General features: G+C 47.5%; 1 protein-coding gene across 3 annotated transcripts in view; it reads right to left on the bottom strand.

Annotated features, from left to right (window-relative positions):
* Positions 1-18,089, bottom strand: part of ANAPC4 (anaphase promoting complex subunit 4) — a 1,458,106-nt gene that overhangs the window by 348,621 nt on the left and 1,091,396 nt on the right. For 2 of the 3 annotated variants that reach the window (XM_069631854.1, XM_069631856.1), the window contains 2 exons: positions 2,827-2,865; positions 2,637-2,738 (listed from right to left, as the gene is read on the bottom strand). In XM_069631854.1, coding sequence (XP_069487955.1) covers positions 2,637-2,738; positions 2,827-2,865 — 141 coding nt within the window. The remainder of the gene's footprint in view (positions 1-2,636; positions 2,739-2,826; positions 2,866-18,089) is intronic. The other variant, XM_069631855.1, reaches the window with a different exon arrangement.

Below are 18,089 nucleotides of genomic sequence, written 5' to 3'. Positions count from 1 at the left end.
AGGGATAAATAAATCAGAGTTTGGAAGACTTTCAGGTCATACAAAACAGCTCAGTTAGAGCTGTTACTGGCCAGAGGAAGTTTGACCATGTCACCAAAGCAAGAAAGGCTTTGCACTGGTTGTCGATAAAAGAGAGGGTCACATTTTGCGTTCTGGTCATGATACACAAGGGCATCATGCATACGAGTCCCGTATATTTGTCCGAGGCCATATAGGTGAAGTTCAACATAAGAACGCTCAGATCAAATGGAACACTACAGCTAAAAGAGCCTAGATGTTCTTACACAAGTCAAACAAGGTGCCTTCTATGCAGCAGCCCCAAAGATTTGGAACTCGCTTCCAGAAGATATGAGAAAGACTAACCTGAAAGAATTGAAAACATATCTATTCAAATAAATTGGGTAGCTGTCCCCAGTAACTCGGTATCCCCCCTTCCACTGAGCTGATCCCTATGTTATTTAGTTTTGTTTCTAGTTGCGCCAATAAGCCTCCGGGTTCAGAGGTGCGCAGTAAACATTTAAAAGTAATATATTATAGAAGTACCACTAATCCCCTCCCCTTTTTTCATCCAGCTCCTGCCTTATCTACAGATAGGGTGTGTGTCCAGTAGCACGCCCACCTGGCGGGCGGGGGGAGGGGGAATTCCGTTTTGTATTATAGTTTTCCAAGGGGGGTTTTCGTTTGAGGTTGGAGGGTATATTCATCCACAGCCCCTGAGAGTTCTGCATCTTGTCCTGCATCGTCTCAACAAACCGGCAGACCCAACACACTGGGGTGGAGGAGTGAGCAGAAAAGGATAACTGCAGAGTAGTTTCCGGGGAATCCCTGGGTGATGGTTCCTCTTCTTTCAAGAGGGAGAAGAGTGTTGCCAAGAGGAACTGCTAAGAGAACGTAACCTCCTTCAGTGCTGTTCCTTCTTCTTTCAGGGTGGGGAGCGGTCTTCTGACCTCAGCTCTGATCCCTCGAAACAGATCCATACTATGGAAAAAGGAAAAGAGTTTTGCTGCCCCATCCCAACTGCCACGGATGCACTGATGACACAACCTGCTGTCCTGGGTCTGTGATCCCCCATCAAACAGTAATGACAGATCCTGAGTGGGGTCAGATACTGACATTTGTTGCTGAAACAGACAGAATGCATGGGAAAACAAGCAATGGCCAACAGTTTGGGCTTTCTGTGTTGGCATTGCAAAGGGAACTTGCCAGACACTGCCATAGTGGTATTAACTGGCCATTGATGCTAGCAGGTGCAAAATAATGTGAGTACCTGGGCATCTAATAGCAGTGCCTGGCAAATGCCTAATACTTGTACACAAGTCAAAACTCTTGTCTTTGCCAATGCTTGTTTTTAATAGGACTTCAGTGAAGGACACACAGAGTGCCTATACATTGAGTGGCTGAAGGCAGAGCTGGTTGACATTTGTATTAAACCAGTAGTGGGTCTACAACTCCAATTAAGTCATTAACTCAGATGACAGCATTGAAAAAACACTGGCAGGCACTTTGAGTGCAATGTTTGATGGTAAGGCTTGAATAAAGCAAGCTCAGAGTTCCCATGAGGAGAGGTGCTTTGGGTGGGGAGGGGCAGGAAAGGGGTGGGAACGGCCAGAGGGATTAGCATGGCTATGGGAAGGCAAATAACCAAACACCACCTACAAGCTGTGCGTCCCTCCTCAAATGCCATTTCACCATATCTGTACTTTAACACAATACTTTCGTCTTATAAGTGTCGCAAGCGTCACAGAACAGCCATAAATATAAAGGAACTGAGGTCAAGGCGTGCAGCACTTCAATATATACTGGCCCCAACATTATGTCTAGCATGTCGTGCCTAGAGGAGTCCGGCGGAGGCAACACAGTGCTGCGCAGCACCCCATAGTGGCAGAAAAGTTTCTGAACATCAGCTGCGCTTGGGATAGAATGTCATAGATGACGAATCCATTCGCAATGTTAGGCACTTTGCTGAGGTACTCACTTCACATGCCAGGTACTTCCATCAAATGCCCAAGCACAACCAATTTCCAGGTTTTGCCATTACACAAGAAAGTACTGTACCCTCTCTTAAGGCGAGTACAGAGATGAAGGGTGCAAAGCCACCATGGGCTGCACAGGGGATGCAGAATGTAGCCAAGCTCCATTCCTATGCACTGGTAAGTACTGTGAAGAATCCTAAAGGAGAAGAAAAAAGCAAAATCCATGATCTTCTGCATCCGGCTTCCCGGATCTGTCAAATGTAGAGATTGAAGTAAAGGCATGGTGAGCTTAAGGACACCAATAGCCCATCCCATTGCTCTGAGACGAGCATGGGAATTGGGGGGGATGGGGTAATCTGCTCCAATGCTCCTGTCTGCCTGGAGTGGCAGAGGACTGTGGTATTTATTAGCAGACAGAGAGTAACCTTATGAGTGCCTATTGGCTCTCTTGAATTTGTGGTAGCATGCTGCCATCACCAAGGCAGTGAATAAAGCCCTTTTCTGGGAATTGGTAGAAACAAGAGACGCTGAGGTAAGGTATGCAATATGTGGGATAACAGATGGGGCAAACATCACCTAAAGGTGGCAAATGAATAAAGGCATTGTACACCTAATTACAAACACTGAAGACTACAGAGCCCAACATTTCTTTCCAGCACTTACCCAGTGACATCAGTCTGCCGCCTCAAAACATAAACTTTAGACTTTGAAATTTCTAACATGGTGAATATCACGTAGTGCAGACCTGCACGTTTGTCGTTCCAGCTGAGAAGTAAGATGGAAAGGCACTAGTGATGAAACAATGATGCACATGAACTTGGCAACATATCATGAAGCAAAGGAATATACTTACAGGAAGGGTAACTTGAGCAGTCTTGGCGAGGACTCTTCACTAAAATACAAAGACAACACACTTTCAGTTGTAGAAACCGGCAACAAATCACCAAATAATACAATGGGGAGACGGGTAGCAAAGGTAGAGAACGGGTATATTTCCATAAGGCTGTAAAGAAATGGGTCAGGAAATCAGCATGGTAACCACGTCCCAAAAAGACTGTCCCAGAGCACAGAAACTGGTGGTCTTTATACCGTTTTACACAATGATCAACATACAGAAAAGTCAGTAAGATGCATTTAGTCTGTCATATTAATGTTCTTCCGAGCTGTAAATTATGGCGGCATGGCTACAGGACCATCTGCGTTCGAAGTAGTACTGCCCGGCACCACACAGAACAAACCACCTCATCTTCAGGTGTTTTTCAAAGCATTTAACAATACTAAAACTGTGCTCTCAGTATTCACGAAATCAACGTTCCTGTTGTCAAGACAGCTAATTAACAAGGTGGGTCTTGGGAGTCCCTCTGCCAGACATTAGTCCTGGTTACGAGAGACTTACCCAGAGTCTTTAGCTCACTATCTTTCACAAAGAAGAAATATCCCAAACATATCAGTCTTTGTCCTGCCCTGGGGCAGTCCAGCACCGAAATGCTTAGCAATTCTCCTCTGAACAAGCGTACCAACAGCATCCCCAGACACGTGTTCGGTCTGGTTGGACCTCATCAGTAGGGAGGAGTTGTGCCTCTCTAAGAATAGTGAGCAAGGGGTCCATGTCTGGATTCCCCTAGTTAGCTAAACCTGCCCTCATGATCTAATGTGGATCATGTAGGTAGTGTGACAGGGTCAAACACCCCTTTCAAACGGAGGTAGGCACCCTAGAGGGCAACGCCAGAGTCAGGTGTTGTGGGGGTGATGAGGGGGTCACCCAGACCGTGGCTCTCTGATCTGCATGGAGCTGAGCAGGAATATTGATTCCGCTTTCCCTGACCAGATGCCATTCATTCACTGTCCTGGCCAGGTTTCTCTCTCCTCTTTCAGGTGGCTCCCGAGACACTACAGCCACCAGAGTACACCAGGCCCCAGACAAGACTTGGCATGAAACAGACTGATTGTCCTAATGGAAATGGAAGGTCCTTTCCTGTTTAGGAGCCGAAAGTGAGACCCAACAACCACCCCTTTTAAACCCTAGACTGGCTACAGGGGAGCTTTGAGGCAACAGTCGCTGAGCTGGAACCAGCAATGACACAGCCTTAGGAGAGAGACCAGTGAATCGTACCTAAAGACATTGTGGACATTACCTTTCTTGATACAGGGGAGAACCAGAGAGCAAAAAATGTCGGAAACCACATGGCAGCGTGGAAGAAAATGGAGAGTGACAAGGGGGAGGGGCTAATAGACCCTATTAAGAATTCCTGTGAAAATTCCAGCCCACAGGGGGAGGAAATGGGAGGAGTTGGGATTAGATTTGACAGAGATTGGCCCAAGGGAGCAGCAGACATGGGTGCCGAGTGGGAGCAGAGAGAACCTTCTAGTCAGAAAGGGGACATGTATAAAACAGCAGCAGGGTCAGGCTGCCATGAGAGGTGTTTGAGTGAGGTTGGAGTAGCAAGAAGAAAATCGAGAGACAAGAGAGGAGGGCGTAACGGGTGGAGGAGGACTTTGGGGAGACTTTTGGAGTATTGGGGAGTGTGAAGGCAAGTTGTTGGGACTGAGAGGGTGGTTCTAAGCTGGTTATTTGTGTGAGATGGCATGATTTAATGTAATTTTGGGGAGAGAAGGGATGAGCGACAAAGAGATGAGAAATGAGAGAGAGGAGAAAGAAGAGGGAGACAGAAGATAGAGGGTAGTGGGAGGCAGGAGGGTGGAGTAGAGGCACAGCTAGCATGGGGAAGAGTGAGATTTGGAGGAGGCTGCAGAGTAGCGAAGGGAGAGAGGGCGATAAGAGCACAGATGGCATGTGTAGAGGAGAGAGAGCGAGAGTGATCATGAGGGAACTGGACGGTATAAAAAGGAGATAGAGAAGGCTAGAAAAACAGTGTGTAGAGAGAGAGAAAGAAGGGTGATAAAAGAGGAGACGCGTGTACAGAGAGGAGTGTGAGATAACGGATGGAATGAGTTGGAATGAGAAGGCTATGGCCTCTACCCCATATTATGGCTAGCCTAGAAAGTGGGGGTCACCGGTCTATGGAAAATCTATATGATAAAAAGACCTTTGGAGTTGGAGGTCTGGACTAGGGAGGTAGGAGCCCCCTTCAAGGATGAAGGAAAGAATAGGAAAGATTACAGGGATCACCTATAGACCTGGATCACCAATTGCCTCAGTTTGTATATATTTTTATACAAATATCCGAAAATGTACTGTCTGGTCTCGTGACTCATTGGCTAACCTGCGTCACAGACAGTTGTTACGTCATCTTTACACAGTCTAATGGGTACTCATGGATTTGCCAACCTATCACTATTCACTAAGTGCCTCCTTCCCTAGTATGTCATGGGCTCCTGTATCATTGGAATAATGATGGGTACTATTCTGCACCGTAAAGGGCACATGTACGACCATGGAGCTGAAGTAAAATGCCACCAGCTTCCACACAGTAAAGTTCAAACAGTTTGTTACCCAATTGTTTGCCATAGTGTTTTAATGGATTGGTAGACAACTCAGGTGTTGATTTAAAGCTACTTCTTTTTGGAATTTGTCTCAGGAATATACACATGCTTTAAGGGCGCAGGAATAGTGATGCTATTGCAGCAGAATATGCCCTAGGCTGTAACCTTTACAGCAGCTACTTGATCAACACCACATGCTTTCTGCAAGCATTACACCCCAGACACACAATAAGGGGCGGATGCTCTTTTTTGACTAAGCGTTGAGCATATTTACTGGACGGTTAAATATATTCTAGAATCATAACGAGCTGCCCATTTAATTTTGTGGGAATGAGGGATTCCAAATTGCATACATAATTGCTATTCTTTAAGAAAAATGTACAATCAAATGTGGCTAAAAACATTGTATTACAGAAATTGAAGTGGCCTTTCATTTGTCCAATTCTCCAATAGAACGTGAATGGACTAGTGGAGGATCATTGGAATACAAGGCACCATTTGGTCAAGTAGTCCATTTGGATCCTTTCACTGACAAGTGGCTAACCACGTTTTTTAGCCTACTGTTTCGGAATCCAATATTCCAAATCTCTGAATTGCTACTTTTCAAAAGACATAGTCCATACAAAAACTATTAAGGGGAACAAAATGTCTGATAATCTCCAATAGGCAGAGTTGTCTTGGTTTTTAATTTTCAATTTAATACTGGAATACTTTCATCGCAAGGTCAGCGCTGCCATCTAGTGGAAATCTTTGGCAAAGCTCCCAGAAGGCAAAACTATTTCCGACCAGCAGAAATTAGATGTTATTTAAATCCAAAAAGCCTGAAAATAAATCAGAACAAATTCATAAATTACTTACCTCTTGGTAATGTTCTTTCTGATGGGTGCTCCTCCCAAGGATTCCTCATCTTTGATATCATATCTGCAGCGCGGCTGATCTTCATAAACTCTTCCGCCACCAGGGGGTGCAGCGTAGCTCTGTCCAATGCCTCTATGTGCAGGACATGACAATGGGAAATTATATATCGAGGTGCCCCACGACCTCAATGTCACCCCTTTTCACTAGATATTGACACAGTGGTACTGCTGAACTAAAGGAGTACCAGCGACCCATCCAGTTGGACAGGTAGGGAGGGTGATGCAGAATGAGTGGGAGGAACATCCAAAGAAAGAACATTACAGAGAGGAATGTAATTTGTTCTTCTAATGGATTCCTTCCTCCAATAGATTCCTCATCTATGACAGACTCCACCAACAGTATGAGGATCTGGAGGAGAGCAAGGACAGCCTATGTCAGCAAGCTCTGGAGGACAGCCCTAGCAAAATGGGCATGCTGTCCGGACTGGGAATTCAGGCAGTAATATTTGGCAAATGTGCATAGCAAGGACCACGTAACCACCTGGAAAATGTCCAGAACAGAGACACCTCTCTGCAGGGCAGAAGCGGCAACCAGTCCCTCTGGTAGGATGAGTTCTTGAGACCCTCAGGAACATCCTTCCCAGCCAGATCATATCATTATGAGATGCAGAGAATGATCCACCTTGAAAGGGTGCTTGGTCACAGCCCTGCCAGCACGAGTACCAGCATAATCCACAGAAAGCTGGTCATCTTTCTTGATATCCCTCATCCGAGAGATGTAGTAGCGGAGGCCAGTTTCAGCCGATGGAAGGACTGGGCAGAGGAAAAACACCGGATGGTGGATCCAGTGCTCCAGATAGGATTTTGGAGTCAGAGTATGTTTCTCCCATTTTTTTGAATTAGAGAGTAAATCCAGTTTCAAGAGTAAAAATGTGTTTGCTCCTTCGCAAGAGAGTAAAAACTGTCAGACAAATATCTAATTTGTTCATAAAATTAAAACGTTGTTTGAAATACAGCTGATTGGTCACTTATGTTTTCTAAGTGGTTCTAAATAATGTATTGCACCTGTCAAAACATTTTCCCCACACAATAATCTTGCAGACGCATACTACCCAGCTTCATCTTCATGATGCTTTAGCACAAACTCTTTAGTTACATCGGGTGATTCATAAATCAAGACCCTCAATCTACCAGCATCACTTAACTGTCTCTCTGGCCTACTGTTGCTGCCTGCCACAACCTGCTTGACAGCCACTCATGTTTTTGCTCCATCTCTCCTTCGGTTTGCTAATTTGTTTCACCCGTCTTTCACTTTGACGCTCTGCCTCTCACCCTTAAAGTGTTGCGATGCCACATTTTGCGGCCCGTTTCTCTGTCACTCTGCCTCTCCCATTTCTGCATTCTATTGTTGCCTTTTCAACAATTTTTTCCTCCTTTTTATCTCGCTGTATCGTTTTTTTCATTTTCTCGGTTGTGGTTGCTACTTCTTTTGATTATCTTTCTTGCACTGTCTGGGGGCGTGGCTTGGCAGCCATGGGCTAGGACGCGACTCATGCCGTCTCCTGCTAATCCGGACATGATCCTGTAATTTGCACATGCCAAACTTGTAGCACGAGCCACTGGAGCAGCATTTTCTGCTGCGGGAATAGGTGCTGCGCAGGAAAAACGTCCTTTGGAGTGAAACGGGACTGTAATGCGGCAAGTATGGATAAAATAGCAGTGACGGAGGCGAAACCTGAGGACACCGAATAGAAAAAAGGGGCCGGCCCGGCTTGAGAACAAAGAGAAGGGAATCTCGGTGCGGAGACGGCCTGTCGGAAGATTGCGGGGAGGAGCCAGTGAGGTACTGTGAGCGGACCGAGGACTGAGAAGCCGGGAGGGCAGCAGACCTTGAGGAATTAGAGGAATCGGGAATTGCAGCCACTGCTGCAAGTACCGGGGGCCCCGCAGTGAACGGTGCGGAACGTCAGGAGGAATCCAGCACGGCGCAGTGTTGCGCCCGGAGGGAGAAAATAACCAAAAAAGTGGATGTTGTAACATTCATAGAGTGGGCCCCCGTGAGGCGCACGGGCCGGTGAAGACACACAGTGCAAAGGGTGGAGGGGGCGCCAGCAGCCCCAAACGAATCAGGGAGACCGGGCTGAGAGGCGCAGGCAGCGGAGAAGCACGCGCTGCATAGATTACATTGTAGCCGCGCCGAAGGACAAAGACGTTTACAAACATTGGTTGCAACAAGGCCTGGTGCGCCGTCGAGCCCCGCTCAGCAGATTATTGAAGATTCAATGCTGTGCAATGCTCCGAGTACGATCATGCGGCAGGGAAATATAGGACGTGGCTAAGGAAGCCTGTGGATGCGACATGCTCTTTCCAAGGCTCCTGCAGAGCTGGGTGCAACTGATAGATGCCCACATTCGGGAGCAATCCAATGCCACTCTTCCTGAATAATGAGCGTGTGAAGCTCTGAGGCAGGATGGGACATGCACATGCACCTTGTAAGCAGCGCGGCTCCAGAGATCTGAACCGCAGAGGTCTGTGCCCGTGGACTATCAAGTGCTGCTGGATGGAGGTGGTGGCCACCTGAGAACAAAGGAGCAAACCAACTGAGGCTCAATTCGAATCCTGTGGGACGCTTGTGGGGCATTGCGGGACTCGAGACACACGCAGAAACTGCGGCCCCCTCTGCGAGGATTCCATAATATCCCGCAAGATGGAATGAGTGAATGGATACCATAATTACGGACTGCAGTGCACATTCAGCGCCAGGGAGAAAAGGGGAAAGAAGAGATTGCTTGTGCTGGGTGCTGCTCCCTGTTCCGGATGTACAAGGGGAGAGACCGGATGAGCTGGTGTGGAGCTGGGGCCTCCAAGCCTGGGCAAGGCCCAAGATATTGAAACTGAGTGGGTGTCTCCCCCACAGGTGGAACACACGAGAAAGGTTGCACCACGGCACACGGCTACAGCGCCATGTCCAGCAAGCCTTCAAGACTGAAAGCAAAGCAACCCACGCTGGACGAATTTGCCAGGCCGCCGGGCCCGGAAAGTGCCAGGAGCAAAGATAAGCCCCCCGTAGGCGGCATGGCTGCCTCGGGCACGAATCAGGAGGTCCTAGCTGCGATTGCAGACCTGAAAGCGGACTTGAAGGCGGCCTGGGAGGCTAAGCTTGAAATAGTGGTATCTGAGCTGAAAACTGCGTTGGACCTTAAGGTCGGGGAAGTACAGGAAGAAGTGAATCTACTCCGACAAGACGTGAGGGCACTGGCGGAGCGCACAGAGAACCTTGAAAAAGAGGCGAGCTCGAACACAGCGGACTGTGCCTCACACAAGTCGTAATTGCATATCCTGGTACAGAGAGTGGGCAATTTGGAGAGTAGGGCGGAGGAAGCGGAGGGACGCGCCCGAAGGAACAACATCCATATTGTAGGGCTGCCTGAGGGGACGGAGGGCCACAACCCCACGGAGTTTGTGGAAAACATGTTGCTGCAGGAGATACCTGGAGGAGCCCTGTCTCAGGGATTTGCTGTGGAACGGGCGCATAGGACTCTAATGAGGAGGCCGCCGCCGGGCAATCCGCCTAGGCCAGTTATCGCCAAGATCCTTAATTACCGAGACCGCAAGAGGATATTGGAACACTTCCGTAAAGGTGGAACAATTAAGCGGGGGGAGGCAAGCATCACGGCCTACCCAGACTATACCCTGATGGTGCAGCGGAGCCGGATGAACTTCGGGCGGTCAAAAGAAGATTGAGGGAAGCCGGTTATCGCCAAGATCCTAAATTACCGAGACCGCGAGAGGATATTGGAACACTTCCGTAAAGGTGGAACAATTAAGCGGGGGGAGGCAAGCATCACGGCCTACCCAGACTATACCCTGATGGTCCAGCGGTGCAACGAAGCCGGATGAACTTCGGGGCGGTCAAAAGAAGATTGAGGGAAGCCGGTTATAAATACATGCTACTTTACCCGAAAAAATTGAAAGTTTTTCACAGGAACAAGACTTTGTTTTTTGACACTCCAGAAGATGCCATGGGTTGGCTTGACATGCAGGGTTCCCCCCAGGAACCCGGTATCCAGACGGAAGAAGGAGACGGAAGAGATAAGTAATGAGCTCCGAGAACACTGGGAGAGGGAGCGATTTAAGACTATGGGACTCGACTGTAGTCATTGATATAACCTGTTAGTGGCTGAGACCGGATTTGGTTAGATGATGTGTTGTGCGTACTGAAACTGGTGCATCTTAGGGAGCACAGTGGAGTGAGTCATAATACCCCCATTTAGTAGTAATTGTTAAGTGGCCATTAGGGCGACTTCACCATACTGAGCTCTGAGTCTATTAGTCGGGGCTAGATGTGGGGGTGCCTGAGATCCAGGGATGGAGCTGGGCAAGAGTTGGGAAGGGGGTTGTTGGGGAAGGGGGAGGGGAGGGAGGTGGGGAGTTGGATATGTATATAGTTTTGGGGAGTTTGAGTTTTAGTCTAAACATGAGCCTACACAGCAGGATGGTATGGTTGAACCCGTGTCGCGCAGGAGGGCGGGATTTACTGGAGGTAGAAATGGAGGACGGGATTGAGCTTTGGGGGACCTCAAAATAATTACATGGAATGTCAGGGGACTTAACAGCTACCTGAAAAGGAACAAGGTCATGTTGCATTTAAGGAGGCAGAGGATAGATATTGCGCTGCTGCAGGAAACGCACCGATGCGGGAGAAGATGGAGGTGATTGTTAAAAAATGGAAAGGGGTGGTGGTGGGTGCGACATACTCTGTGTATGCTAGGGGAGTGCTAATCTGAGTGGCGCTGCATGTTCCGTTCCAACCATTGCAAGAACTTGCGGATAAGGATGGGAGGATGGTCATGTTGAGAGGATTGGTGGAGAATAAAGAGATCAGAATTATAAACACATATGCCCCCCAATCGGGATACAGCGGCCTACTTCAGGACTCTGAGTGCCAATCTCGGCATATTTATGGGTAGCGCAGTGATCTGGGATGGTGATTTCAACTGTGTACTTAATCCCAACGTAGATAGATCGGATGGCAGGGTCGATAGACCCTCCCCAGCAGCGAAAGTATTGCATACACTGTTAGACGATTTTCACCTGGTGGACGTGTGGAGAACCAGATACCCCCAGGTCAGGCAGTACTCTCATTATTCCGACCCTCATCAGCTACATACGAGGCTGGATTATATCTTTGCCACGGCAGATGTGATGGTGGAGGTGGCCCAAGTAGAATATAAGGCGAGGGTCCTCTCCGATCACTCGCCATTGGTTCTGGGGTGGCAGTACCGCCCCCCGAGGGCAAGGATCCCAACGTGGCGTCTTCGTGCTGAGGCGCTCAAGGATCCGGTCTTTAGAGAGGACATGAGGGAGGAGATTGCAAATTACCTTGAGAAGAATACGGACAGCGTTGACTCGGCGGGTACATTATGGGAAGCCTTTAAGGTAGTGATGCGGGGAGTTGCAATAGTAAAATCAAAGGGCCTGCAGGGTGGGGTTTTAACTGATCTACGACGGACAGAAGAGGAACTAGAGAGAATATTGAGAGGAGGATGCAAAGACATGGAGCAAGTACTGGGGCTGCAACAGAAATGTGCGGAACACTGGGAAAGACTTAGTAACCTTAATTATAAGAAGTACATCGAGAGACAGCATGCGGGCGGGGATAAGACAGGACGGTTGTTGGCGTGGCTATATAAGAGTGAGGCGCTAAGGCCCCCGATTAGATCATTAACGAGGGACGAAGGTAGCGTGGTGACACCCAAGAGGGTGTCAATGAGGAGTTTGCAGAATATTATAAAGTGCTGTATGCGGATGAGATAGAGAGTAGCCGAGAGGAAATATTGGAAACATTAGAAGATATAGGACTACCCATGATTAGCAAGGAAGAAAAGGAGGAGCTAGATGCACGAATCACACTGGAGGAGCTAGAGGAAGTGGTGAGGCAATTACCTACCTGTAGGACCACAGGGGCGGATGGGTTCCCAAGTGAATTCTACAAGACATACAAGGCAGGTGGGACGGTTGCCGGAAACACTCAGAGAGGCGGTCATAATACCGCTCCCTAAGCCTAATAAACCTACAAACAGCTGTGACTCCTACAGACCTCTCTCAATGTTAAACCAGGACAGCAAGATATTGACAGCTGTCCTGGCAAACAGGTTACAGAGAGTGATCAGCAAGCTGATACACCCAGACCAGACGGGTTATGTCCCGAATAGAAATATAACCCATAACCACAGGCGACTCAGACGGGTGATTGAATGGGGTAGTACGGCTGAGGGCGAAATGGCGATCGTGTCCTTGGACGCGGTCAAAGCTTTTGACTCGGTCAAATGGCCGTGGTTGTTGGCGGCCTTGGAGAAGTATGGCATGGGGCCCGGTTATACGAGGTGGGTGAAGATGCTATACAGCGAGCCACTGGCTAGAGTTAGAAAGGGTGCAGTAATATCTGAGAGGTGGCAATTGAGTAGAGGCACTAGGCATGGGTGCCCCTGGTCCCCGATGCTCTACATATTAGCCCTGGAGCCCCTAGCGATATACCTCAGACAGCAATACGACACGATATGTATTGAAGTGGGAGGGGAACGACATCTGATCTCCTTGTATGCAGATGACTTGTTGCTATACTTAAGATACCCAGAAGAAAATCTTCAGTATATACTGGAGGTGCTGGCGAGTTATGCAGAACTGTCCGGCATAGCAGTAAACCCCCAAAAATCCAGCATGTTTCCACTAGGCGAATATAAGGGAACCCCTGAGACGAGGTTACCGGTGTTACAAATACCGTGGGAGGTTAGCTCTTTCCGGTATCTAGGGATAGATGTGTATCATACGGTGGAAGAGGAACACAAGCACAATACTGAGGTGGCACTTCGGAAAATTGAGAAGTGCATGAAGTTTTGGGTTAAGTTGCCCTTAGCTATGATGGGACGGGGTGCAATGCTGAAAATGGTGGTCCTGTCGAGGCTTTTGCATTACTTTAGCAATGTCCCATACATGATACCCAAGAAGTTCTTTGCGAAGCTTGACGGCATGTATAGGGATTTCTTGTGGCATGGTACCCGGAACAGAGTGGCACTTTGGAAGCTGCAGAACTTTTACGAAAAAGGGGGGATAAGACTGCCCAATTTCGAGGTGTATTATGTGGCAAGCCAGCTGCAGTATGTGGCTCAGTGGCTTTCGGATGAGGTGATCCCTGAATCTAGGCTATTTGGACATGACTGTTGCCCATTTTACTTGAGGGAAATGATCTGGTTGCCCAGGGCCGAAATGAGAGAGCGCCCCAAGATGATGATGCTGGGATGGCTGATGTGGTGTAGGGCGTGCCGGATGATGGGGAACCCATTTCCTTGCTCCCCGCAAGTGCCGTTGGTGGCATTGCAGGAGAAGATATGCAACTGAGAGCTATACTCAGGACCCATTGGGAATCTGTGGGGCTGGTGACGCTAGGAGATGTCTGGCAGATGGGGGCCATTTTGGATTTTGAAGTCCTGGGGGAGGAGACAGGATTGCATGTGGGCCAATATATTACATACCACAGAATTGTTCAGAAAATCCGAGATACGTGGCCTGAAACTGTGTTAGGAGAAGAACCCGATGCTATCATAGAAATAATATATGATATATCAGAGGGGGGGCATGAAATTTCCAGGCTATAGGAGATGGTGATGTCTAAAGTTGGGAAGGATCTGACGCAGCTGAGGCTAGACTGGGAGGCGGAGGTGGGAACCCCGATAGAGGATGGGATGTGGGAAAGGGCACTCTGGTACCATAAAAGGGTGTCAAGGAATGCTAGACTTAAACAAATGCAACTATATGTAACGCACAGAGCATATATGATGCCCTTGAGGATATCCAAGTTTGAAAACGCTGGACGACAGGCATGTCCTAAATGCGACGAGGAGAACGCGGATATGACACATATGTTCTGGTCATGCCCAGTGATTGAGCGTTTCTGGGGAGAAGTGGCACAAAAGTTAGCTGAGAAAGGGGTCACGCTGATTATAGACAAAGTCTGGGCTTGCTTGCTGGGAGGGTACCCCAGATCATCAAAACTTAAGCATATTAATAAATTAAAAGACCTTGCATATGTGCTTGCTAAACGGAGGATCGCCATGGGTTGGAAGACTTGTCACAAGCCACAGGTGGAGGTATGGTGGAAGGAGTTACAGAAATGGGGAGAGGCAGAAACGATAGTATGGCAAGAGTCAAACACTGTAGGAGGGGAAGAAGAGATAGGGACCCTGATGGCATGGATGTCACTCATAGCTGAATTGTTTGGTGCAATACAAGATCCGACTGGATCTACAGGATCTACAGGAAGCGAGACCCCGCCGCATGCGGCGGACGCGGAGAACAATAAACAGATAGGCTCATGATGGGGGTGGGAGGGGGGGGGAGCAGTGGCCGAGATTAAGCATTAATGTGATTATTTTTTCTGTACAATGCACTGCGTGTTTGGTTGTATGTTGGCTTTGTTTCGTTTGATTAAAAATTAATAAAATTATTTAAAAAAAAAAAATTTCTTGCACTGTCTCATGTTTTGGCCTGTCCTTCTCTAGTCTATTTCCATCTCTCCCCACCTGCTTTGTTTTATTTTACTGTCTCCAAATGTCTCTTTTGCTCTGCTTCTATCCTCACTCCTATTGTGTGTTTGTCCTATTATTAACTGTCTTTTCCTTCTCACTTTCTTTGTTGCCCTATCATGTAGCTCATTGCTCTCTCTTCCTGTTGCTCGAACTCCTGTTTTGGATTGTCTAGTATGATCTCTGTCCCTTCGACCCCCCACCCCTGCTTACTCGCCATACCTTTGTTCTTCTGTATTGCTTAGGTTCAGTGTTGCTCTTCCTCTCCTGTTTTTCTGTTTGTCTTTTAACATAGCACGAATAAATATCCAAAAAGCTGAAAATGCCTTTTCTATTTAAAAATCTAGTGCAGCTTTAACATTGGGTGCTCCTTTTTTAGATGTGTGCAAACCTTCTTTTGGCCATTAGGGAATTATAGAATTAGAGGTTTGTCTGACTAGATGCAGCACTTGCTTGAATGCATATGCTTTACCAACACTGTATGGCATTACAAGTACAAGAACCCATATGAGATGAGTGTTCTGAGCCATTGCAAGTATAGCAGCCCTGAAGAATTGTGTGTTGTGAGCCGTCACAGGTATAGCAGCCCAGATGAGATGTGTCTGTTCTGAGCCATTACAAGTAAAGCAGTCCTCATGGGATGTGCTTTTTCTGAGCCATTACAAGTATGGAAGCCCAAAGGAGATGTCTGTTCTGAGTCATTACAAGTATAGTAGTCCTCACGGGATGTGCGTGTTCTACTTCTGAGCCATCACAGGTATAGCAGCCCTGATAAGATGTGTCTGTTCTGAGCCATCACAGATATAGCAGCCCCAATAAGGTGTGTGTTCTGAGCCATTACAAGCACAGCGGTCATGAAGAGTTGTGTTCTGAGCAATCACAGGTATAGCAGCCCTAATGATTTGTGTATTCAAAGTCATTACAAGTATAGCAGCCCTGAAGAGCTGTGTGTTCTGAGCCATCGCAGATATAGCAGCCCTGGTGTGTGTTCTGAGCAATCGCAGATACAGCAGCCCTGATGTGTTGTGTGTTATGAGTCATTACAAGGAGAGCATCCCGAATGAAATTTGTGTGTTCTGATTCACTGAACATTTAGTAGTCCTTTTGGTGAGTCGAAAGTTAAGTCAACTTTGTTGCAATGAATGTTACCTGCATCTTAAATGCATTTCTCTGATGAAGACTCATTAACTCCCCTATTAACAGGATTTGAACTAACAGGTTACACAATAATCTCTGCAGCAGAGTTATTGACCCACTGAGCTGCCTTTCCCATAAATGGCTTGTCAAAAGCAGTAAGCCTGTTTGGACTATCCTACATTAGTCAGGAGATTCATAATGAGGCTTTGAAATGTGCTAGATTTTTGGCAGTGGGACTCAATAATGGGACACGGGAGAAGCAGAGGTTTTGAAAAGCGCAAGACCGAGTATCAGGAATTGAAGTATATGAAAGCAATGCCATCTTCTCACACTGTCCGAGGTTGGTGGGAAGAGCTCAGCCACTGTTCTTGCTCTGTACTTTAGCTCGCTGCAGAAAATACCAACACATGTTCTTGCTTTCTTAACAGCAGCTATGTTAAGAAATTCAAGTACTGTCCTAAAACATATCAGTCCTGCTAAGAAATGTGGGCATGATGCAAGTAGCACTGCTGTGAATATTTGGCATTGTGCCATGACATGCGTACGATATAGCAGCTGCAATGATAAATTGATGATAAAATGATAAATCCAAACTTCTAGAACATATTGTCTACTCTCAACTCTCTACCTTCATCTCCAACCAACCCCCCACCCCCCACACAATCTGGATTTCGCCGACTTCACTCCACGAAAACTGCTCTCACCTCCGTGGTCAACTCTCTCCTTTCTGCTCGCTACTCTAAGCATTCTTCTATTCTTATCGTACTAGATCTCTCAGCTGCCTACGATACGGTTGACCACCCTCTTCTACTTAACTCTCTCCCCTGATTTGGCCTTAAAGACTCCATCCTCGACATGTTCTCCTCCTATCTCTCTAATCACACATTTTCAGTCTCCTGGGGTGGCCGCTCCTCACTTATCTTGCCTCTCAACCACAGTGTTCCCCAAGGTTCTGTCCTTGGCCCCTTTCTCTTCTCACTCTATACTTCCTTCCAAGCTCCCATTATCTCCTCCTTTGGTGTATCACAATTTTTATGCGGATGATACCCAGCTCTTCCATTCCTTCTCCTCCTTCACACCTAACATCCACCTTAAGCTCTCTTTTTGCCTCTCCGCTATTAAATCTTGGATGTCCTCTCACTTCCTTTCTCTCAACTCAGATACAACTGAGCTCCTCTTCTTCCCTGCCAACACTCTTCCTCCTCCCTCTCCTCCTCCCTTCATTCATTCCCTTTCCTCCCTCCCAACTTCCCTTCTCTCCTCATGCCCGCAGCCTTGCTCTCCACATCAACCCCCACCTCTCTCTTTCTCACCATATTACACTCACTGCCAGATCTTGCCGCTTCCACCTCTACAATATCAGCAAAATTCGTCCTATCCTAACCTTCCACTCTACTAAACTCCTAATCCCCTTCCTTCCTCTTCTCCAAACTCTTCTACTGTTCCACTCTCTTCTTTGGACTCCCCTCCTCACACCTCAAATCTATCTACCACTCCGATATCTGCTCCCTCTGCCTTCTCTCACCTCACGACTCTATCTCCTCTTCCCTACCCTTAACTCACTAGGATGGCTCCCTTTTCACTCCCAGCTTAAATTTAACTTCGTCCTTCTAGTTTTCAAAGCTCACTATGGTCTTGCCCCTCCCTGTCTATCCAATCTTCTCACTTTCTACACCCCTTCTCGTTCTCTCTGTTCTGCAGATCTCTTCCTTCTTTCTCCTCCTCCTCCACCCTGTGCCCCTTCCCGCTTCCGCTCCTTCCAACTTCTTGCTCCTTTCCATTGGAACCGCCTTCCTCTCCCAGTGCGCTCTACTACCTCCTACCCCTCATTTCGCACTTCTCTAAAATCCTACCTCTTCCATTCACCCCCAGCATCTTTCAGCTTCCTCTTTTTCCACTGAATCCACCACCTCCTTCACCTCACCTTCTAACCATCCTCCTTCACCTTCTAACCCTCCTCTCTCACTTCAGTCCCCCTTCATATGCACTTAATCTCACCAATAATGTAAATTGTTCCTTGTACCGTTTTCTGGTTTGATTCAATGTTATGTATTGCTTGTTGTAATTGCTTGTTCCTCATGTAAAGCGCTTTGGCT

The sequence above is a fragment of the Ambystoma mexicanum genome, chromosome 6q (genome assembly GCF_040938575.1).
Source record: "Ambystoma mexicanum isolate Mex_15411 chromosome 6q, UKY_AmexF1_1, whole genome shotgun sequence".
Taxonomy (NCBI): Eukaryota; Metazoa; Chordata; class Amphibia; order Caudata; family Ambystomatidae; genus Ambystoma; species Ambystoma mexicanum.
The sequence above is the reverse complement of the archived record's forward strand: the minus strand, read 5'-3'. Positions and strand labels throughout refer to the sequence as shown.